A 23,730-nucleotide genomic window follows, 5' to 3' on the forward strand; every position below is an offset into this window, starting at 1 on the left:
AGTGTGTGGTTATAACTTGGCAGAAGTTAAACCAAGTTCTGGCACGACTGCAACCAATTGGCCAAAAATCAGACGGCGAAGCACTTCTCTGATGACGGGAACAGGGACTGCAGGACTCTTTAAGGACAATGAACACTTTGATGAGCTGGAAACTGCTGACAATCATATCATGTGCCACGACCTTTTCAGCGCCACAGAGAGCCAAAAAAGTGCTGGCAAATCCTGGAGCTGTGAGCGGTTTGTTTTCCACTGGTGCTGGTGAGTAAAACTCCACGAGATGATGTTCAGAAGAGCTGAGTGAAGCTGCTCATGAAGGTGCTTTGGTGACGTATGCTTTCTGAGGTTTCCACATTTTAGGAGCAGCTTCTGGTGTTGTTGTTAGTTGGTGTTTCACAGTGAGTGAAAAGAGGTTTTTTTTGGAGCTTTTTTGGACATTACTAGTATATCAAGAGTATTCCAGGCACAGCTCAAGGGTAAAAATCTACACCTATATTCTGTGTAACAATTTTAAAGGTTTCATCTGAAAATATTTCCCCCTGTCAATGTATCACACACTTCCAAACACTGATAAAGGAACTGCATTGTTTGTACAAATGCATGAAGTGAGTACTGTATGTTTACTCAGCCGCAGCGCCCTCGTGTGGAGATAAAACATCATTTATGTTTTATCTCCATCTATGTAACAGATACACCTCAATGAATATATTCTCTCAAAAAAAGGTAGAAGTTGAATTCCATTTTTTATAATATTGCTGAAGTAAAAGTCTTAAAGTATATGTACTTATATATATGTATATATATATATGTATAGATATATACTTAAACCATGTTTTTTATAGCAGAACCACATGTATATAAGTACATTTACTTTACTTAAGGATCAAAGTAATTTTCTGATATAAAATGTACTTAGAAGTAAAAGTGTGGGTTCAATTCCAGGCTCTGCTAGTCTATATGTGTGTCCTTGAGCAAGACACTTAACCCCATGTTGCAGCATTTCAATGGGTGAAAACTTCTGATTATTATTTGGTAGTAACGACAAAGATAACTACAAAGTAACAAAGATAGTTAGAGGAAATGTAGTGGAGTAAAAGTAAAAGTTGCTAGAAATACAAATCATAAAGTAAAGTACAAATACATTAATTCTGTACTTAAGTACAGTAACAAAGTATTTGTATTTTGTTACATCACAACACTGCATTGCATGAAGCAAAACAGACCCCTGCTGCTGCTGATGATGAAAACCTGTTACAATTTAGAGGCATTAAATGTTTAAAATAACAGCTTTAAACCTGCAATGTTTGAACATAGTATAACAATGATATGCATAGTTATGAGGGAGTAAATTCAAACACAATTCATGACAGTGTCCCCAGACTGGGGGCGCTAATGTGCATCATCTCTCTCTCTCTCTCCAGCCTCCCAGTGGCAGAATTAAGGAAAAGATGGCACCTCAGCAGCAGCAGCAGCAGCAGCTGTCGCACGCTCCCTCCTCACCTCCTCCCGGCGGCTCCTCGTGCCTCGGACAGCCGCGTGCTTCTCTCTGAAATGGCCTCACCAGAAGCAGCAGCAGCCGCCTGACGAGCACCGGAGAGCGTTTGTTTATTTGTTTATCTTTTGTTTTTTGTTTTGTTTTTTTAAATATATATATATATATATAGAGAGAGAGAGAGAGAGAGAGAGAGAGAGAGAGAGGACAGACCTGAAAACTGTGGACACCCGTGTAGAATTCTCCACACCCTGTCGCCTTCTCCAGCCTCCAACATCTGCCTCACCCAGCAGCAGCAGCTCGTCCGCAGCTGCTGCAGCTGCAGCTGCTTCTGTTGGAACTGGATCGTTTTGGTTTATTTTTAACTGGAGCGGAGGAGACACAGCAGCACTGACGCGACAAGAACATTATTCATCCCGGTGAGACGTGGTGGAGGGGAAGATGAGGTAAGCACAAACACGGACGTTGCTGCTGGGAAAAAAAAAATCCTGATCCTGCACTGCTGTGGATACACTGTGTATTAATCTGGGATATTAAAGAATATATCGAGATAATCCAAAGCATCCGATTAGCTCACGTGTTTACGCAGTTTCAATCACAGGCCTGTGATGTGTCACAGGAAACACGCGCGTCCACGGAGCGGTCACCTGTTGTGTGTGAAGGTGTGATGCTCACACACAAACACAGACAGACAGGACAGTGTCTCTGACTCCAGCTCTGTCACGTGGAGGCTGTCAGCAGAGAGGATGAGAGGCGTTGTCACGGAAACCAGACTTAATTGATATCATGATGATGATGATGATGCTTAATTGCTGCAGAGATGCTGCCATTGCGTTTATAAAGTGACCAGCACACGTGTTTATATAAACTTCAACACACCTCCATGTGCGCGCACACCCATGATGCTGAGGCCTTGCACGCGCGCACACACACCTCAACTGTGGGCCAATCAGCTGAGAGTATTCACTGCCACAGCATCCAGACGCAGCTGCGTCAGTGACGCAAGCGCTGGCTGTTACTGGCTGAGTGCAAGAGCCTATGAGGTGAGGTGTTACTGGCTGGTTCCAGCGGTGCAGCCAATCAGGATGCTGCTGCCACACAGTGTGGGCGGGGCTCCAGCAGCTGATATTGGCACAGGCTCTCCACAAACAGGGGGGAGCTGTTGGCACAGAAACCTGTGTGTGTGTGTGTGTGTGTGTGGATTCTGTTGGTCAGTGTTTAATCACTTTATCACCTTCCTGCTGTTCTGCTTTTCTCTCTGCTGCCTCTGTCCTTTCTACTCTGTTTTATACTGATGTGACACCAGGGATTACAATTTATGTCACCATATCATTTTTTGATATAACGGGTTTCGTATTGTATTTGTTGTTTTCTGACTATTAACTCTTTTACTTTTTTCTTAAAAGTATCTTTGCCCATTTTTCCAGAATAACTTGCAATATCTGGCAGTTATTTTATATATAAAATTCAGCTTCAACACATTTGTCTATGACGTGATGTGCCGTTGAGCAAGGCTCTTTACACTCATGTAAGCTACCGTAGCCTGATAAATGGCAAATTAGGCAAAATACCTCATGACGTTTTTTCCATTTAGGGCATAAAAGTTCATTTCCACTGATAAACAAATAAGATACACGTCTTTAAAAGCAATAATTGTGGTGTTGCTGTCAGTTTTGCTTCATTAAAGTCAGTTAATGTTTTCTAGTTTATTCATTTTATTAAACCTAATCGATTTTGTCCAGATGTCGGCCACTGCTCTGTTTCCCTATGAATGGCATTGATGAGCGACAGAAGATTTATGTCTGATAAACTTTACTATCCTTTTGTGTTTTTGGGATAAAACTCATTCAATCTTAGCATGTACTGTACTTATCTTTATTCTTGCATTGCAAAGAAAATAAAAAAAACAAACACAAGATGAGCTTGATCCTGCATGGATCCACTGCATTAAATAATGGCAAACTAAAGGGTACATCCATGCAGAGTGTGTGTTTTGATGTAGACCACCCTGACCAGCTGTCTGCTGATAGACTTATATATAATATATATATATATATATATATATATATATATATATATATATATATATATATATTCATTTCTTTTTTCTGAAAGCTGCTTAAATGCACAGCTGTGATTTAAGACGAGCCGCTCTGTGCTTTACACACGTGCTCTGTAGGTGGCAACATAGACTGTGTGAGTCACCACAACAAGCCATTCATGCTCAGCTGCATGTGACAGATTGCGTCTCTGCTTGTCAGTGTGTTTGTGCCAGTGCTGCTCTCAGTGTTTCTATTTCAACTTAAAATGTTCAGAACAATCAGGAAGTAAAGTGTCTCTGTTCACCGTGTGTCCAGTAGCTGAGTAACTATTAACTATTTATCGTTCCGTATCAAAACAAACACTTTTATTTTGAAATTTCGTGACATTTCATCATAAATATTATCATTTTGATACTCTTTTCCCGTAAAGCTGAATTTGCTTTCACTTGACCGGCCCCCTACTGCTCAAACTAGACACTCAGTGGTCAGGTCGTGTGTGTGTGTGTATGTGTGCGTGCGTGTGTGTGCGTGTAGTATGCAGCAGTGGACACATACTGATGTTTTATGCTGCGATCTAATGAGCATTGACCTCAGTGCTGTGAGCTGCTTTTCTCACATACATTATTCAAGGTCAGACACACTGCTGCAGTATGAAGCCAAGGAAACTAGAGACTTGACTTTAAGTATTTTTTTAAAGACACAGGTCATCACTTTCATTTTGATTTAATATCAGCATAACGTTTGTATTGATGTGGTTGTTGACTTTAAAGTTCCAGTGTGTAAGAATTACACCAGAAAGGATGTTGTTTTTCCTTAATAAGCTTCGACTTCAAAATGCACTCACTCTGGCTGGTTTGTTTGTTTGGGTTGCTGTAAAGCAGGTACCCTAGAAAGTATGTATAGAAAAATGTAGTATGTTGATGTCTAATCCGTTTCTGATTTTGTCTTTTTTGACCTTGAAGATTGAGACAGAGACAGACAGACAGAGTCAATACCAGCATGTGACTATGTCCGTTTCTCATTTGTCAGGATTAGTTTTATCCGTTTCAATTATCTCCGGCTGAGAGAGGCGGTAGGTGACTCGGCCCTTAGGGGGAAAGTCCTGGGACATTGAAGCCACGGTTGTTGATTCTTGTCAGAGATTATTTTGGACAGACTGTTTCTCGGACTTGACGGAGCCTGCCTGTCTGTCTCATTGCTCTTGTGGACATGTTATCCTGTCCGATTCCATCTCCACCATCTTCCCCTCTCTCCTTCATATTGATAAATAGTTTTTGAACCTACTGCTCTGACATGAGGGCAGCTCTTGTGCAGAACGCTGTAAACTACAACATGCAGACCTAAAGTGGTACAGATCTGATAACTCAACAGTCTCATAATGAAACGGGAAGATTAACAAAGATTGCTTATTAACTTTAGCCAATGTGTTCATGGTCCCCTGGGAACAAATGCTGCTGACTTTTTGCCCCGACTTCTCCTAAAGTGATGTTATTCATTACTTATACCCACTGTTTATTCTTTCCAAAGTTGATATTTCAAACAAAAAACAACTCATTTGTGGTTCAAGGTTCAAGGTTCAAGGTTTTTATTTGCCATTTGTGCTTAAACAGACAGTCCAGGCACATTGGAAATCTTGTGCGAGTTCTACGAGTCAGTTGTAGGAGACAGAAACACAAACTTAAGTATATATATAAATATAAAGTATAAAAGTAGACCTCAAATTAAAATCTATACAGAGTATAAAAGATAATAAAAAATGTAGAAGATGTGGAAAAAAAATAAAAATAAAAAATATACAGATATACAGCAGATTATGTAGTATTGCATTGCTGCAAATGACTGCACAAATGCTAGTTTGACTGAGTTGTTTATAGCTGATGCAATGTGTGGCATGAACGTGACTAAATTCTTTTCTTTTTTGTGTGTTTGTTTGTGACTCACTCTCCCTCTGATGGAGTTTGACAGCAGGATTGATGTGTGGCGCTGCCTGCAGCTTAAGCTCGTCCCATGGTGGCCTCCCACCAATGCCACCTCGACCGGACTGTTTCATTATGAGCCCTGAAAGCGTTGTGTGGGCTCCATTGATCCAACATCACCGCTGCTGCCTATATTGACAGTGCAAGTCGGTGGGACGAGTCTGACCCATTTGAATACTAACATTAATAGTGCAGGGGGCGAGGGCGAACACAGAGGAACTGTGAACTCAGTTTAGGATCATAATGTATGTGCATTTAATAGAAGAAGAGGCTTTAAAATAAATAAAAAAGCAATAGTCAATGCATCTGGTGCTTGACCTCAAATAAATAGTGGATATCATCATGGTTTATGCTGAAGGTTACAGTCCGGAGAAGCTGTGTATTATTCAGAGAACAGCTGTGTGCTTTGAAGTTTCACAGGTGTGCACTCGTTATTACATTCTTCTCATCGACTTACAACCTCACCGATGAGGTATTTTCACGTGCTGTTGCAGAGATGTTGGAAATTCTGACTCATTTCTGAGCCACAGTTTATTAAGGATATAGTCATCTCGTACCATAAACCCCCCCTGCGCTGCCTAAAGTTAAGTTGATCGTCAATTTTCAATGTTACAAGGCTCCAAATAGCTGGAGAGAACAGCTCATACTGCTGTGTTAAAAAAAATGTTAAATATCTTTGAGTCATTGTGTATGTGAAAGGGTCAAACCTCGAGTTTTGGTAGCATGCGTGTTAACGGTCGAGGACTTTGTTGAGTCTCAAGTTGTTATGTTACATTATTTCTCACACTCACAGTCCCATGAAAGACACACAACACACAACGTGTGAGGCAGCGCGGCGTGTTTGACTGCTCTATCTAGAAAACGTCTTTAGCGAACAAAGACATGCTCTGTTCAACCTCCTGAATGTAAAAATGTGTTGCTGCTTGTTTATTTGTCATCTCAATGTACGCGCCAAATAATCCCAGGAAATCTCAGACAAGCACAACATGTGAGTCTGTTAAAACATGACATGAAACACATGAAAATCTGCTTTAGAAGATTTAGTCGTTCATTCTTCCTCGCAGCTTTTCACCACACCCTCGTGTTCAGGTGTTCTTACCATCAAATTCCAGACAAGTCTCAATGAAAGTATTGATAAGTATCAGTAGTGGTAAGCAGTATTGAAATTGGTAGAATCCTAACAATATCCATCCCTATAGTCTCAACAATGTGATCAGTGTAGTTTCCAAACACAAATACAGCAGCTGTCAGAGTCGACTACAGTGCAGACTGTTTCATTTTGTCTGAAACTAAACAAAGTCCGATACAGAATGTTAACTGACCCTTTAATCAGTCTATGGCAGTTATTATGGGCTGTTTACATCTGGCCTTACACTCAAAAGAGGAGTCATAGTTGAGTTAGTTGACAATTTTATTCAATAATCATCAATAATTTAACATGATTCGTGTTGTAATAGAGTAAATATTAAACTAGAGCTCTGCAATGATGAAAAATTTAAAATATGGAATAATTCCCCTCGAACGAAAGATCCTTAAATCCACTTATGTTTTTTTCTGTGTACATTTCTATGTCTTAACTGTCTTGACTGATTCCGTTTATTAGAAATCAGGGCAGCCAAGGGCTTATATATATATTTATTTATTTATTTTTTGTGTTTAAAAAAAGAAAAAAAAAAAAAGTCTTTTGGAAGCAAAATGTAGTTTTAGCAGCATTTATCAAGTTTCTTACATTAACATAAAGTACTAATTAAATCAACATCTTCATGACTAAAAGATGCCATTTGGATGAAAACTGTGAGCGCTGTCGCTCGAAATGCAACAAATATATTCCGCTGTCCCATTTTACATGGAGAAATGAATGAAGACAGACACCGCCCTCAACTGCCTTTGATTTGTTTGTGGGTTACCACGGCAACCACAGCAGTAAATGACACGCTTGTATGTGCTTTGTGTAAAGAACACACCAGTGTGTGCAGTGTCGACTTCGCCAAAGGTGCTGTTTAGCTAGTTAATGAGTTCTTAATTGTTGTCTTCGCTCACTTCCTTTCCAAAGTAGTGTATTTAATGGCAGATGGAATTACTTCTTCGTCTTCTTCTTCTTCTGTGATCTTCTGATTCCTCTCTTATTTCCCCCTCCTCTGCTTCCAATTCTTCCTCCGCTTCTTGTTCGTCCTCCTCTGCTCCACGTTCATCCTCCTCTGCCTCCGATTCTTCCTCCTCTGTTCCGTGTTCGTCCTCCTCTGCTTCCGATTCTTCCTCCTCTGCTCCGTGTTCGTCCACCTCTGCTTCCGATTCTTCCTCCTCTGCTCCACGTTGCTTTCGTCCTCCTCTGCTTCTGATTCTTCCTCCTCTGCTCTGTGTTCGTCCTCTGCTTCCGATTCTTCGTCCTCTGCTTCCGATTCTTCGTCCTCTGCTTCTGATTTTGCCCTCTCGGCTCCTCCCGCCTCTTTCTCCGCTCGCCGCCCTTCTGATTCGACTTCCCCCGCCTCTTCCTCTTCGTTCCACGACCACGGGGTGTACGCTTGCTTGTTTTTCGTAGCAACCTTTTGTTCATCACCCGTGGCAATCTGATAACTTTCCTCAAGACATGCCCTCAGGTTTTTCACATACTGGGAGTGGAATTGGGGAACACCATCTTTGGCAGGCAAATAGAATCCAAAGCCCAGTGGTAGCCTCGGCTGGCATCCAAACATCATCTCATATGGACTGAACCCAGTGTGCTTGTTCCTGGTGCAGTTATAGGCATGGGTTATGGGGTTTACATAGTCACGCCAGTGTCTTTTCTGCTTGTCCTGTAAGGTTTCTAACATGTCTAGAAGACTTTGGTTGAACCTGACAGCCTGGTCTCCCCTCGGGTGATACGGACTTGTACCCAACTTGATGATACCAAACAGGTCGCAGAGCTCTTCAATGACCTGAGACTCAAAGTACTTGCCGTGATCACTGTGCAGATGCTTTGGAAACCCGTAATGCATGAAGAAATGCTCCCACAGGCACTTTGCCACCGTTTTAGCCTTCTGATTTCTCGTCGGGACGGCGACGGCATACTTGGTAAAACAATCTGTTATCACCAAGATACCTTTGGTATTGTGACTGTCCGGCTCCAAGGATAAATAATCTATGCACGCCATTTCCATGGGACCAGTTGTCTGGAAGTTTACAAGTGCTTGTGTTTCCCTTCGAGCGTGTTCGAACTGTCGCTGAGCTCTGTATGAATGAGTGGGTGTTTGGGTGAGGGATGAGATGACAGATGAGTTGGGAAATTCGGGCTTGATTTCAGTCTCTGGTAGTCCCATCCTAGAAACGTGTATTACTTTTATGTTTAGTTCCTTCCAGGCTTGTTGTTTTTGTTTCAACTGTTTGCTCTTTGCTTTAACTAGTTCAGGGTTTGGTGTGTTAGTGCAAGAAGGAGCGATGTGGCCGTCTTCGCCACACTTGAAGCAATACCCCGGGCGAGGCTTCTTTGCGCGTTTCAATTTGCCTCGTTGTGAGGGCTGCGCGGGTGTTTGCTTGGTGTAGCCCGCGGGTTTAAACTCCAGCCTTTTGCTTGGCTTTGCAGACATCTGGCTTTTACCGCTCCTGACAGACGCCGTGAGAGACGCCACCTGAGCTTGCAACTTACCGAGTTGCTTCTCCAGCCTATCTGTATTCCTGGATGATGCAACTGTCATGTCCACGTCATCAGTGGCATGATCTCCCATTGTGACAGTTTGACTGGATTTCCTTTAGTTTCACCTTAGAAACACAAAGTCGGTGGTATCAGTCTGCAGCAGTTGACTGTTGAACGTTGCAACCACCACCTTCTCCCACATTCAGTCATCCATTACCTCCTTCCTTCGTTCTTCTGCTCCTTCTCCAGTGCCACATCAGCAGCAGTGTGAAGCCCCACTGATATACTGTTACACTTCAAAGAATGAAAGTCTTCTTGATCAAAGTCTTCTTGATCAAAGGTTCCCTCTCATTGGCTAATTAAGTGTCACCAAACACAAAATGTAATATATAAATAATTTACAAAGGTCTTTATCGCCTCCTCGCAGTTATTCTTCTAAGTCATCATTAAACGTGTTACACATACACAGGTTCAATTTTCTGAACCTGACCTGAACATGACAGGCTTTCTGTCCATTGGTAGGAATACAGTACATGTAAATACACTACTGATACCTCTAAGAATGATCTCCAAAACTCACTAATGGACTGTGACGGTATATAATGATTCTATTATACGGTGGTATAAAATCTAGCTTTAAAGATATGATGTCTCACTTTGTTATTCACACGTCATATGTCAGACAACTGGGGTACATTTCTAAAGCTAAATAGCAGATATGGTAATTCTGATGATGTCATTAAAAGGGAAAAAACAACCTTGAAATACAAATTTCGTTTGTATGTACGTATTTTCATGCAGAAATGACACATGTTATATCTTCACTGTTAGGTTTGATGAATCCTCTGAATGATGGATGATGCTCAGTGCTTCAGACACCATCCTCCTCCTCCCTGAGTGACTTCCTCTGGCTTAAAACCAAAAACAAAGGGATATATTTCTATTAAAAGTTGTATTTCCTTTATTGCCTGTATGTTACATTTCACTTCATTGCTTGGAAAGCTTCATCATAAAGGTTTTGTTAATAGGGCAGAACCAAATCGCTCAGGGAAAATAAAGGTTCCTCCAACCATTTACTTGTCTATTGCAGAAGCTGCAGGTCACAGATTGCACTGTGACGCCTGTGCACGACGCAGCAGTCCCGTTATATCACCTACATTTGTCATAATGCAGTCTGACAAACTCGGCACAAAATGGAGAAGGATGATGCACAAAATGAAACCTCCAGTGTCAGGTGTGAGGTCACATGTCTTGTGTACAATAGTACAGTGCATTTTGGGTGACAACAGTGTGAGTCATAATTATGCAGGATGAGGCCTCGGATTTGTGATTAAGAGAGAAGTCGCCTCCTTCACTCGTTCCTTTTCACACATCGTTTCACTACTTTCTGTATCTCCTGCATGTCACTGTTGGTGTTTGGCTTAATGAAACAGATGTGAGACTGAATGTGAGTTAGGTGGCGCGTGTGCATATACTTTTTGCTTTGCACACATTTGTTTGAAGCTCTCGGGACTGAGAGGACGAGCTTGTGTGAGTTAACTGAGAAGACAGGAAATATGAGAGATCTCTAAACTCCTCTGTCTCACACCTCTCACACTCCTCTGTCTCACACCTCTCACACTCATTTGTTCCCTTTCCTTTCTGGATGTTGTGAGTCTGGTTGGATTATACACAACAGCACGTTAACTGGATACAGCGTCGTGTGTGTGTATTTAAACAGCGACACATTTTTCATTTTTCTGTACTGGCGACTCGTGATTAAAAATGAAACATAGACAACGAGGTCAAACAAGAGCCTGACCTTAGCTTTAATATGTTCATATATATGAACTGCGTAGGAGTCAGAGCTGAGCCATGGCAGCTGTACATTCTCACACTCTGTGTGCTGGACAGATGTGAGATCTGTCTGATTTTCTTCTTTTTTAATATTTTGCATCTTTTTTTATTTTTAGATCTTCGTCTTAGATATTATATCATTCATGAATTCACAAAAATAAACTGATATTCGCAACAGAAATGAGTTTATGCCGCATACACCAAACCAGCAGCTTCCTGCCAGCAGCTGTGTTTGAGTGTGACTGTACCTGAATGAGCTGAAACTGAAAACCCTCTGAGCATCACAGCCTGCGCTTACACGTGTTGACAGTCTCCTGAATTTGACGCCACTCGTCCCGTCTGTCTTTCATCGCTATCATGAAAGACATGATATATCCAAGGCTTCACTGCATCTCTCTCTCTCTTAAACATATAACACATGTTGTTAATATACACCTTCTTACATGAGTTAGGTTTCCATTAAGATGAAAATAAAAACGTGCCGGTCAGTCTAGTAGCCGTGGTCATGTTTCTCATATTATTGCAATAATATATTAATAATTTTTAGCATTTCTGTTATTTTCCAGGGTAATTTACTGGGTTTCCATCTATTTATTTTTCATGAGCACATAAAAAAAAAAAAAACAGGCTGGTAGAAAGTGACCTATTGATTTCCTGGAGACCCAATCCCAAGCCTGACCCCAACCTTAACCTTAACCCTGAACTTGAACTTATCTCAACTCCATGTCTAATCCTAACCCAAAACAAGTCTCAGCCATCAAAACGTTCTTTGTAAAGCTGTGAATGTTTTTTAATTGTCCTCACAGTCTAAAAAGGATGTGCACACACACACACACACACACATGCATTTCAGAGCAGGAGAGTCACAGGTGTGAAACTAATGAGAGCTGAGCTTCTGGAATGGATCAGAGCGGTCATTAAAGTTACCGGGAACACCTGGGCCTCTCCTGCTGTGACCAGTCAAAATGTCTGCTGTGAGAAACGACTGCGCTGTAGAGCGAGTGGAAAGTGAGGCTGAGAACACAACCTGCTTCTCAGGTCTAACCTGGGACAGAGACGGGAAGTCACGGGGGGATGGGTGTTCTGTAAGTGAAAGTGAAGGCTGGATGTTCTTCCTCCCTTCCTCTTCTGCTCTCTCCTGCTGTCTCTTCACTTTCCCTCCCCCCCATGCTCTTGTCCTCCACCTGACTTTCTCTCTCTCTCTCCCTCTCATCCAGCTTATCTCCATCCCACTCAGGCATTTAACTCTCTCTACCTGTTTGTCCATCTGTCTGCTCCTCTATCCTCCACTCACCCAGCCCCCTCCTTCATCTGTTTGTGGTAAAATTATTCTCACTCTCTCTCCCCATCTGTGACTCCTTGTTCTGTCGGTCTGCTGCTTTTCCCCTTCTTGTGTTTCCTGCTCGCTGAGATAGAGTCGTACACTTTTCATGTTGTCCATTTATAACAACCATGTAGTGTAGAATAGGACGGTAAATTCTCTTCTCTTGACCAGGGTCGGTATTCATCTGGCAGCACGATGTCTGCCTTTCCATTAAGAGCAAATATTAATTTGCTCGAGCAGTACAGCAGTTTAACTGCAAAACCATGTCATTTATTGATTTTACCATCATGTGTGCCGTCTCTAAAATGTTTCTGTAGTGTACAAATCCAGCCGAAACCACACGATATATATACTTGCAATGTTGAGAGTATCTTGAATTTAATTTAAATTTTTCATAAACTAAAACGATGGTGTAGTTTCTCTCAAGAGACAGACGCCGCACTTTTATGGAGGAAATGAAATGATTGCTGTAGATTTCATATCTCTGGAAAAATCATGGTTTGCCTCAAACTAATCAAATCAACTCCTCTTTTCCCCCCTTTATTTAATATTAAGAAAATAAAATGTGTCTCAATTGGAGACAAGGTTATGAATCAATAAACTCCAATATATATATATATATATATATATATATGTGTGTGTGTGTGTGTATATTACTGTTTGTGACATCTTTATGTTATTAAAGTAATTTAGCGGGTCTTAAATGAAGGACGATGATCTGCTCAAACAGACTTTACTCTCTGTTATTTATGGACTCGTGTGTAATACATGGAATTGCTGTGTGTTTACAGAGACAGAAGTGGGTGGGGCTGCATATGTGAACTTGGGGGAAGGTGAGTTCTTCTTGTTGTTGAGTGCAAAAGTATTGAAGGGGAAAAATAATAATATAAATGTATTGTTTAATTTATATGTGTAAACAGAAACATTGAGATGGAGGTCATTTTGGCCTGTTCCACAGCTGATATAGTGTTTATAAACTTGGATACATCATGTCACAGCCACCTGTGATCTTTATTTTCACCATACTTTCCTCAACGCTTCAGTGTTTAACTTCCTACCTCCTCTCAATGATGAGAGCATAGAATGAGCAGAGCAGGGACTTGGATACACTAAAAGTCTTTTTCTCAGTGGTTATGAGCTACAGTAAAGCTCAAAAACAAGCTGCTGGAAGCAAAGACAGACATGAGGGACACAGGACTGTGAGGATACAGAGGAAACCTTATGTGGGAGCTGGCAGAACTAGGTCCATTATTCCAACCTTTCGCTGCTGTCTCACCGCTTCACTAGCTGTTATACTTCTGTCCTTCCACCGTCAGTTGTGACGTAAAACAACCACAGACACCGAAACACAGCACAGCACACAGAGCCATGTGGAGCTGAGAAGCTTAATCAGCGTCGTGTTAACTCACTTGGCAGCGCTTCGATTGTAACAGGCATTCATTTATATTTAAAAGTTACACAGTGTGGCTTTAAAGCGCCCTTTGAAAGTACAGTCCTGAGCTGATTTCCTCCTCTAACTGTGAGCACAAACGGCCGTGGAGCTGTAATGATGCCCCTTTACTGCGAGAACGCTACGTGATGCAACGCGTTGCAAGCCGACATCTGCAGCTTTGGTTCAATATGATTTTCCCACTGTCGGACAACTATCTCACCACCGTTAGAGGAATAAGTTTTGTTGGCTCATAGATTTGTGGTCAAACTCTGTTTCCCACAAGGCGAACACGCTGGAGTGTCAAACTGCTGCGTCCACTGCCACTGACAACCATGTCATCCAACAGTTCTGTAGCTACGGTTCAATCAATAAAATGTCCCACTGGCAAAAGACAGCAGGGCAGATGTGGGTGATGTGAGTCGTACTGGACAGAAATGATGGGTGGGATATTTTCCCTGGTGTGTCGCAGGATGTACAGCAAATATGGGAGGGATTTGTTCGTTTGTGGCAAGCTGCTGTGATGGGGAACCTGCCAAGAAGATTAGTGTCATAGCCACACACACCATTCACTGTACATCCCATATAATCTACGTGCATCTGGGTAGATAGATGGATGGAGCAGAGGAACGGATTTTTCTGACCTTTTATAAAGCAGTGATGGCTCCATACATGTCCGCTATAATAGATATGATATCAGTCTGATACAGTGTCTGAACTGCAGTGTGTGTGTGTGTGTGTGTGTGTGTGTGTGTGCGCACTCGCCACACTCTGGTCACATGACATTGGTGACTCATGTCTCATTACAGTCTGTGCTTGTAGTGAAACATTTATGTGATATTTAGGGTTTTTGTTTGGATTGATTTCATGATTTATTTTGAGTGAATTTGACCGATGCCAAATATGAACTACGATTCTCCTCTGATATTAAATTCAGTGTTTAACATCGTTCTTTGTACACTGTGGTTTGCACTCACTCATTGTTTTCACAGCCATTTGAGCCACATGTTACTGTTAGAGTTACCGTGGAAGGATGTGTCGCCGCCTCTCTCTCCACCTGTGTCCTTTTCTGTTAATGAACATTCAGTGTGAGCTGTCAGATCAGTGAGAGTGTGTGTGTGTGTGAGTGTGCATGTCGCTGTTGCAATCCCAAGCTCCACCCAAGCCCGGCATGCTACCTCAAATCATATGTGAGAAAAGATGGGAGCCATCCGATGAATTAAAATGAGTTGCTCCTCCTCCTCACCTCTCTTACGTATCCTTGCCTTGGCCAATCCTGCAGAGGAGAACAGAGGGAGCAAGAGAGGAGGAGGAAGAAGGAAGGGAGCTGGAGGAGGAGGAGGAGGAGGAGGGGGCAGGACCAGCAGCCTCCGGGGCTGGCGGCCCATCGTTCTTGTCACAGCTGGGAGGGGAGGGTAGAAGGGATGGAGAGAGGAGGAGGGAAGAGAGGGGGGTGAAGTGGGAGGGGGTAATCCAATGAGACACAGAAAGGCAGTGCGAGGGCAACGCCTCACAGCACCGGGAGTCTCTCTCTATCTCCATCTCTCTCTCTCTTTCCCCCCTTCCTCTGTCTCTGAAGCGTAAAAACCAAAGGACTCACATCTCCCATTCAGTCTCTTCTGTATGTGGCAGAATTAAGGCGACTCTCACGTTTTTTAAGCCGCTCTTTTCCTCACTGTCTAGATTTCTTCTCCTTTTTTTAACCCATGTAACATCTCTGCTGTCCAAAAGGATAAACTGTTGATTGAAAACCAGGATTATTTTTGTTGCTCCTGGTCCTCCACGAGGCCACATCGTTTACTTGGAGTCATCTTTGTTCTTGTGCTCACAGCTGCTGAGTGTACAGTGGCTGCTATAGTGGGGAAATAGGTTAGTGTGTCTGTTTGGTGCCAGGCAGCAGAGGTGACTGAATGTTAAGTGCACGGAGGAGACGGAGAGGAGAGGGATGCCTTCCTGGTGACAGCGCTTTGTAGCCCTGTGACCGTTTGGCGAGAAGGTGACCAAGGATGCTTTCACTGGACTCTCACCTTTAGCGAACGTGTCGGTGACAAATCTGAAGACGACAAAGCAAATATCACAGCGACATAAGACAGCCACACATTTTTTTTCCCAAGTGGTGGAGCAGAGCTGACCCGTGTGTCTGCTGTAAGCGGACACTATGGATATCAACCTTCAGTCTCACAGATTTTACTTCCCTCATATCTACTGTGCCGAGCCCGGGGCTCAGCCACAGCTGACCGAGTTCAAAGTCAGGTAAGCGTCCAGAGGTGTTCATGATGGATCATCCATCACTGGTTCTGATATGGTGAAATCATCTGGCTCCTTGTCTGCCTTTGTCAGTATCAGGGTTCTTATAGATCCGCCCAAAATGTAGCCAGTGCATCATCATAGTCCCACAGATCACCAGCTGCTGCTGCTGCTGCTGCATATGAAGCGTTTCTGTGTATGAAGAGTGCTGCTGTGAGCGTCTGCTTGCCCTTGCAGGGGGATGGGGCTGCATGCTAATATGTCAGCTAGCTGTGCAGAAAAGTGTAAGGATCAGGAGAAAAGCAGAGGGCATTGATGGCCTATGAAGGAGCTTGCCAAGTTTGGACAGAGGGGGTGACAGTGCCGCAGTTGTCCTATTTTTTGCGATCCGGGGACCTGCGGCCGCCGTGGCTCTCTTGTCGGCTGCTTCTGTGGCTCTTTTGTTCTCTATGTTTGCGTCTCTTTTTCTTTTTCCTGCCACTCCTTCTCTCCAGTCAGCGCTGAAAGTGCTCAGGGTGACTGGGTTGCGTCCACAGCCGATGTCTGCCGTCATGTTTGCACGGCTCGCGAGGACGCATGCTCAGATGTGCAACAGCTTCCCTCGTCTTTGTCTTGCTGAGATGTAATTTTGTTGGATGGAGCTGTTGCATTCAGGCATGTGAGGAGTCAGACCTGATGCCGTGTGGCTGTAGTGACCCATTTACCATTCAAAAAAAAGAAGGCCAGATTGGTTGCTGCTTGGTTTGTTCCAACACGTGCAAAACAAATGATTGTCCATGCTTTTAAATAAGGATGATTTGTTCCTTTGTAGACCTGTAATCCTAATCTTAAACAGTTGTCTTATCAAACTGTTGACCTCTTCTAAATCAACAACAAAAAAAACGCTCATCGACCCCTGAACTATATCACCTCGCCGTAACGGGAAGTTCCAAACACTTTTGTCTTTCCACCTGTAAGTGAAGCACATCCATTTATAGCTCTAGATTTCCTTGTAATCTGGTGTATGTTACACTTGGCGATTCCTTCTCTAACAGCTCTGATTAGTGCAGCTTTAAGATACTCAACCCAGAGTTGTGCCCCACTAAGCAGCTTTTAGTTTGGCTGGTGGTCTATTGGTCACTATCACGGCCTGGCAGAGTTCCCTGATGGTGCTGCAGGAGCCTGAGGGCATTTATAGCATGGCAGCGTCATAATGGGGGAGTGAAAGTAACCGTGTATCTATTGACTGTTTATTGAAATTGACATAGTCATCCGATTGTAAATAAAAATCAAAACAGTTTTGAGGCCTCGAGATTCACAGATGTCACCTGCAGTCAGGCAGCTATTAGAAGATATCACCTGTCACTCACAGTGGTGTCCATGCACTGTTATCTACATGGTAGACACCGTGTGCTACTGAGCAGACCTCAAACTAGTGAGTGAGGCCATTAACTCCTCAGGAAAATGTGAATATAGTTGGTTAATTTTCACATAAACTAAATGGGTTTAGCAGAGTTGCCCCCTGGTGTCTTACTCCCACTTTTGTCACACTTCCAGGGCTTCACTTTTTGAAGTGGAAGACTACCTCCAGTTTTATAGGGTATATATATATATATATATATATAGTATATTTATGTACAGAGTTTTTTGGTATCTGAATTGCAAAAGAAGAAATTGAACGGACCCATAAAGTTGGGTCATCCTCGGGCATTCTCCACTCCAGCGTGACGCCACTGTCTTAAACTCAAGGTTATTGTTAATGTTTTTAACCAGAAGGCTGAACAATTAACCGAGTTTGATCCACCGCTGCAGTGAAAGGACTGCGTCAGCAAACACGTGTCACTGTGTCAGCAAATATCACATTTGATGTGTCTGTGTTTTGATAGAAAAAAAATAAAACAAGCTTCAGTCTCGCACAACTCAGAGTGTGCCTCACACCTCTTCTCCTCTTTGCAGCAAGATGGATACGTACGGGAGGGGCTCACTTCCTCACACACACACATTTAGTAAGATTTAAACCGTGATGTCTTTTCATTTAAACCAGTTCATTACTATTTTAATTACTATTCATTTTCCAGAAATCAAATGTTATGCTATGGATACACTCTTTAATGCACACACACATAAACTAACAGGTATCCCGATGCAACTACACAGCAGCAAATCCATATTATTAACCGTGCAATCTTAGAGCTGAAGTGATGGTGAAGGAGAAGACGAGGGAGACGGAGGAATGAGAAACCAGGAGAAACCGAGAGGAAGAGAGAGTGTGAGGAGAGAAGAGGGAGAGAGCACGGGAAGGAAGGGGGATGGTGAGGAAAAGCTAAGCTAAGCAAAAAGAAGAGTGAGTGGATTGTAAATGTGAGAGTGTAACAGTCACATGGATGAAGAATGTGGAAATATGACTAAGTATTTTTGACATGACATACACACCTTTCATAACCTTTGCATGGGATGCTGGAATATTAAAGACACAGTCCCCGCTCCATGGTGACCGAGGTAGATTTAGCCACAGTGTAGCCACATAACCATGACAACCAGCATCGGCCAATCTATGAGCGCATACATACTCAAAGAGTAGGTATGGAAGTGTGTGCACATAAAACCACACACACACACACATAGGGAGAGAGAAGCTAAGAGCAGAAATGCAACCTTTCCTCTTATACTTGATGTTGAATTTGCATCATCTCACTTTTGAATTTTCTCTGTCATTTTCTCGAGCAAATGACGATGTTTTGTGATGATTAATTGGAACATTTTAGAAATGTAAGAAAAAAAAAAAACTCACTGACACACATTTAATATTCAGTTGTTTTATGATAATTATAACTAAAGTGAACATTGCTGATGCGCTGAAGCTAGTTATTAACTCTTCATAATTACAGACTCTTTTCTTTGTGTGCTGAAAATCATATACACACACACACACAAATATAATGTAATTATATATTATGAAACGCTCACACATTACATCATTATTGAGCCGAAGGCCGTGGCTGTGTGAAGAACTGCTCTGGCCATTTTGGTTCTGTTGCCAAATTAAATTTATCATGTCATATTGCAGCTTTGAAAAGTGAGCACACAAAATAACAGTTCTGGAGACACACATCAGCACCGGGTGTAAATGTAAAAACACATAGATATAATCTGAGATATAATCTGTGTTTGAGCAGCCTTTTAATGACTATTTGCTTTTAAAGACTGCAACAAACCCTGTCATGACAGACATTATATGAAGCAGAAGCACTAGTAAAATTGGAGATAATCACTTACAACAGTAATGAGAGTGAACCAGCAAGAACCTGAAACTATGATATGCAGTGAGGTGATTTCCCTGTAATTTAATTATTTTAATTACTTTTATTGTTAAATAAAAATAAAACATCACTGATTCATTCACCTTCGACATCCATTGCAGAGCCTCCATTGTAAAAGTAATTGCTTCAGGATTATGTGTGTGGAGTGGGTGTGGTCTGACAGGTTAGAGACGGCGGCCGTTGCACACGCATGTAAGCAACGTAAGTAAGCACCGCTGGAAATGTGTGGACTATTCCAGGTCAGTGGATCCACTGATGGACGACCTGTGGCACCAGTGGGAACGTTGCACGACCACATGTCCACTGGTGCACCGCGTGTGTTTTCCACAGCAGGGCGATTCTGCCTGTTTCCTTGTGAGTGTTGTATCAGGTCCTACTATAATCTGCCATGGAGAGCACTTACCCTAATGGCCCTCAGCATATACTCAGCTGTAAAATGGATCACATGTAAACATGTCTGCTGGTGTGTGTGTGTGTGTGTGTGTGTGTGTGAGTGAGAGACTGTAGAGTAAGTAGCAGCAGTTAAATGGCGTCGTGGAGCAGAGAGAGCACAGCCTCAAGGCATCTTCACAGCTTCCTTCCTTTCTCCTTCCCCATTCTCTTCTTCTTTCCACACATAAAGGAAAAGTTTCTTTTAAGTAATGTGAGTGTTAAAGTATCAGCTGTGTTCTCACCTTTCTGCTGAGAAATATTTTCCCTTCTGTCAAATGGAGACACATGTATTTTTAAAAGCCATCACCACATTCCATATCTTCCGTTTCTCTCTGCTCGCTGGGTTCATCTCTCCGTCTCCGTCTTAATTCCTTCTTCCCCTCACATCTTAATGCTCTGTCGTCAGTGTCTCATTGTCCCTCGCGTCTTCCCTCTTTACTTCCCCCTCGCCTGTGCTCAGTATGGGGTCGGAGCGTCTCTGCACAACCGTTCCATTTGTATACTCGTGCCTGAACCCTTTCTGTGTGCGCACACACACACACACACACACACTCATTCACCAGTGGATATCCACACAGTCTGATGCCTCTGACATGTTCACAGTAGCGCTCAGCGTCAGTTGGAGGTATAGACGTCGGCCAGAGGCTCTTTAAACATTCCATCAAACGCTCATTAAGCCGAGCACAGTAGACAGGAATGTCAGGCGGCTGCTTAATACACTTGAAGCATACAATGCCACATGTGGAACTGTCCACACTGCAGCAGGCCTGTATGTTTGCTTTCCTGCAGAACACAAATATGCAGCCGACAGCTGGATACCTAAGCGTAGCATAAACCTGGAAACGGCCTGACTCGGATGTTGTTTCACACACCTACTGCAGTAAATATGATATACTCTACGTTGGTTCTTTAAGATTCAAACCTGTGGTCTGGCTATTTCAACAAAGTAAAATATATAATTCCCAAGCTATTCATTTAAAGCGATTATCTATCATGCTCTTGCAGATCTTGTAAAATCTCAGCTGTGACTGTGAGTCACGTCCACAGCAGATTCATTTGTTTGCTTAATGCCACAGTCAACTCATCGGGGATCTGTTGACCCTGTTTTTGTCTCTGCCGATGCCTCTGTTATGTCAGAGGATTTGTCTGTCTTTGCAGAGACATAAAGGACCATCCCAAGACTAAATCCTCTGCCAACGGAGGCTGTCATTTATTTTCCACTCCATCCTTCAGTCTATCCGACACTGACTAAGTCAAGAGAGGTCAGATACAAAGTCCTCTCTTTTATGTTTGTTGTTCTGCCTGTGTTGATGGGAGGAGAGGTCAGAGGACAACATGACAACAGTTCTGAACAGTTAAGGTCATCCAACGTCACCTCACAACTCTTTTTGAGACTTTTGTGCATCATTTTACTCAAATAAAAATCACAAAATTAACATTCAGACACATTTATAGCTCCAGCGTTTAACTTCTGGTGATTTGTGTTGTTGTGATTCTGCCTGTATGCTGTGTCTGTCATCTGAAAACAGGCTCTGTCAAGCAAAACTATCAGGCAAGACACATTCATGCCGTCAACCTGCTATTCGCCTCTGAATTTATTCCTGGATGCATTCTTTGTGTTTTTTTCTCCTACTCCAACCTGTTTGCAGCCGTTTCACTTTTACTATTCCAGTGTTTGTGTTGCCTCCATCTGTATTGGCATAAAACAAATCAGTGTTGTGATTTTTCCACAACACTGTGGGAACTCATTTGACAATAGTTCCAATGTCATGGACAGTTCTCTAACTCTAGACAGTTTTTTTTTTTCTCTCTCCTGCATCACACTTAATAATGTAGGCTGCTAGTGACCAAACACAAAAGTTGAGAGCACATCATCTCTCATCTTTGTTCGACCTCCACAACACGGTTTTCCCACTGCGCCCGTTGCTTTTTCGGTCTCAGCATTAGTGCCGCGAGTTGAGAAAACCCTTAAATGCTTTATGTGCTCATGTGGAGCAGCAGTAAAAGAAACCTCATGCTTTGCACTCCTCTCTTCTGCAGCCTTCAGCTGGAATCAAACCATCAATTCGCGCATTGGCTCACGGAAGCAAAACATTGATTTTGACCTCCGTGGAGCGTTCAGACACACTGAAGGCTTTATTAGTGGTTTTGAAAGTGAAACAACAAACCCCCCCCAAGCTGGCCAACATGTACGGTAGACGCAGCAAGTCGTCGTTATAAATATGCTTTACAGTCTGCAGAATCTTGTACGGATGCACGAAACCGCTCTATTACACAGCTGCAGCCTCGTGAGACAGTGATTTGATGATATTGTGTATAATTATTGCAAAGGCAGTGCATCTGTAATTAGGGAGCAGACTGTCTGAGGCCTAATGCTTCAGTTTTTTCTTTTATTTATATATCATTCAGCACTCATTCATCTTTTTTTTCCACAGCCATAGTTTCTAGGGCAAGTGAATATTACACTCCAGTTGTCATGCCAACAGATTAGCGTGCTTGTCTCGGCAGTCAGCAGTAGAGTCGAGGAATATGTGAGTGTGTGTGTGTGTTTGTGTGTGTGTGCATCTTCTCTGCAGAGTCTGGAATATTTTAAAATACACAAAAGTGCATGTACAAATATGCTTGGTTAGGATAATGGTGACACACCGATGAATTATACCACACTGGAATTACTAATGTCAGAACATGTTGTCACTTCAGCTTATTTCCACTCGGCCTCGGTCTTATAACTTTTTCATCATTGAATACTTCATGTATGGGTATTGTTAGAATTTTACCAATACGATACTTTCTCGATGCCAATACTGTCTGTAAAAATTGGGCCAGAGAGAGAGAGATGATTTAAAAAGATGATGATTACATTTAAAAAAATCACATTCAACAATGCAATTACTGAGTTACAGTACAGATTTACCATGAAACATCTTCTACATCGAGTCACATGATTGTTTGTCCTTCAACTATAACATATATTTCACACAAGCACCGACTGAATGATTATGTTTCCACATATTTACAACTTGTAAAACCTCATGTAGCCAAGGTTAGTTATTTTTAGATTTTCCTTCGCAATTTTGGCCGTTACATAACAGTTTGAATTGGAGCAGACAGGCTGTTTGAAAGTCTGTTGTCAGTGCACAGGGCTGTCTCCCTCTCTCTTTCTCTCTCTCTTCTGATTCTGTCTCACAGCCTCCCAACTTCATTTCTTTTTCCCCCTCTTACCCGCTTCACCGCTAAAACCCTCAAATACGCAAGTGAACTGCTTTAACGTAACTGCTCTGCACACCAGGGTCTTCAAGACCATTCCTCACATGAACACGCTTTTTATTCAAGATATTGTCTTCTGTGACAATCAAAAATATTCTTTTCTTATTAATCCAGTGCAGGACAATTGAGTCATCAACATGGCCTCAGATGATCTCAATCTGTACTTCCTTTTTCAAAGCTATGTTGTTCAGGATTATTGTCAACTTTTTTCTTGATTGTTTTACAGTTTCAGAAGAACAATCTTCTTGTGCATTTTTGCAGAGCAAACATGGCTGACATCCAACAGTGTGGTCTAGTTTCACTGAAGCTGCAGCAGCAGCACAAACTGAGACGGGGACACACACACACACACACACACACTCTCTCTCTCTCTCTTTCCCGAAGTGATTGACAGTAGACGAGTGGTTTAGAGACGAGGGAGCAGAAAATATTGCTATTTAACAAAATTAGCTCTTCATTATGACAACACTATAAAGCCTTTTATCCCATTTTCTATTAAAACGGTGGTTTAGCTCATGCTCATAGATAATAAAGCTCCAACACGGCATGTTTATAAATCTTTAAGGTGTCGGCTTCTGATTCATGCAGCTTTGATGTTCCGTGCAGATGAAGTTCACGGACACATTTATGTGCGGTATAATGCCATAAGACGTTTCTTTGTGCATCATTTTTTGCCAGTTTGTAGTCAAAGGAATTTTCCCTAATTTGTCTAGGAAAATGGAGCATTTTGTAAAGGAGAAAAAAAAACACTACAAAAAAAGACGAACATTTTGTGGTGA

At 42.3% G+C, this 23,730-nt stretch overlaps 1 protein-coding gene across 3 annotated transcripts in view; it reads left to right on the forward strand.

Annotated features, from left to right (window-relative positions):
• The first annotated feature begins 1,791 nt into the window (after positions 1–1,791).
• Positions 1,792–23,730, forward strand: part of evlb (Enah/Vasp-like b) — a 40,244-nt gene continuing 18,305 nt past the window's right edge. The window contains exon 1 of one of the 3 annotated variants that reach the window (XM_044048415.1): positions 1,792–1,935. In XM_044048415.1, coding sequence (XP_043904350.1) covers positions 1,931–1,935 — 5 coding nt within the window. In that variant the 5' untranslated portion in view covers positions 1,792–1,930. Of the gene's footprint in view, positions 1,936–15,203; positions 15,960–23,730 lie in introns of those variants that run through there. The other 2 variants (XM_044048414.1, XM_044048413.1) reach the window with 2 other exon arrangements.

This window comes from Solea senegalensis, linkage group LG17 (assembly GCF_019176455.1).
Source record: "Solea senegalensis isolate Sse05_10M linkage group LG17, IFAPA_SoseM_1, whole genome shotgun sequence".
Classification (NCBI taxonomy): Eukaryota; Metazoa; Chordata; class Actinopteri; order Pleuronectiformes; family Soleidae; genus Solea; species Solea senegalensis.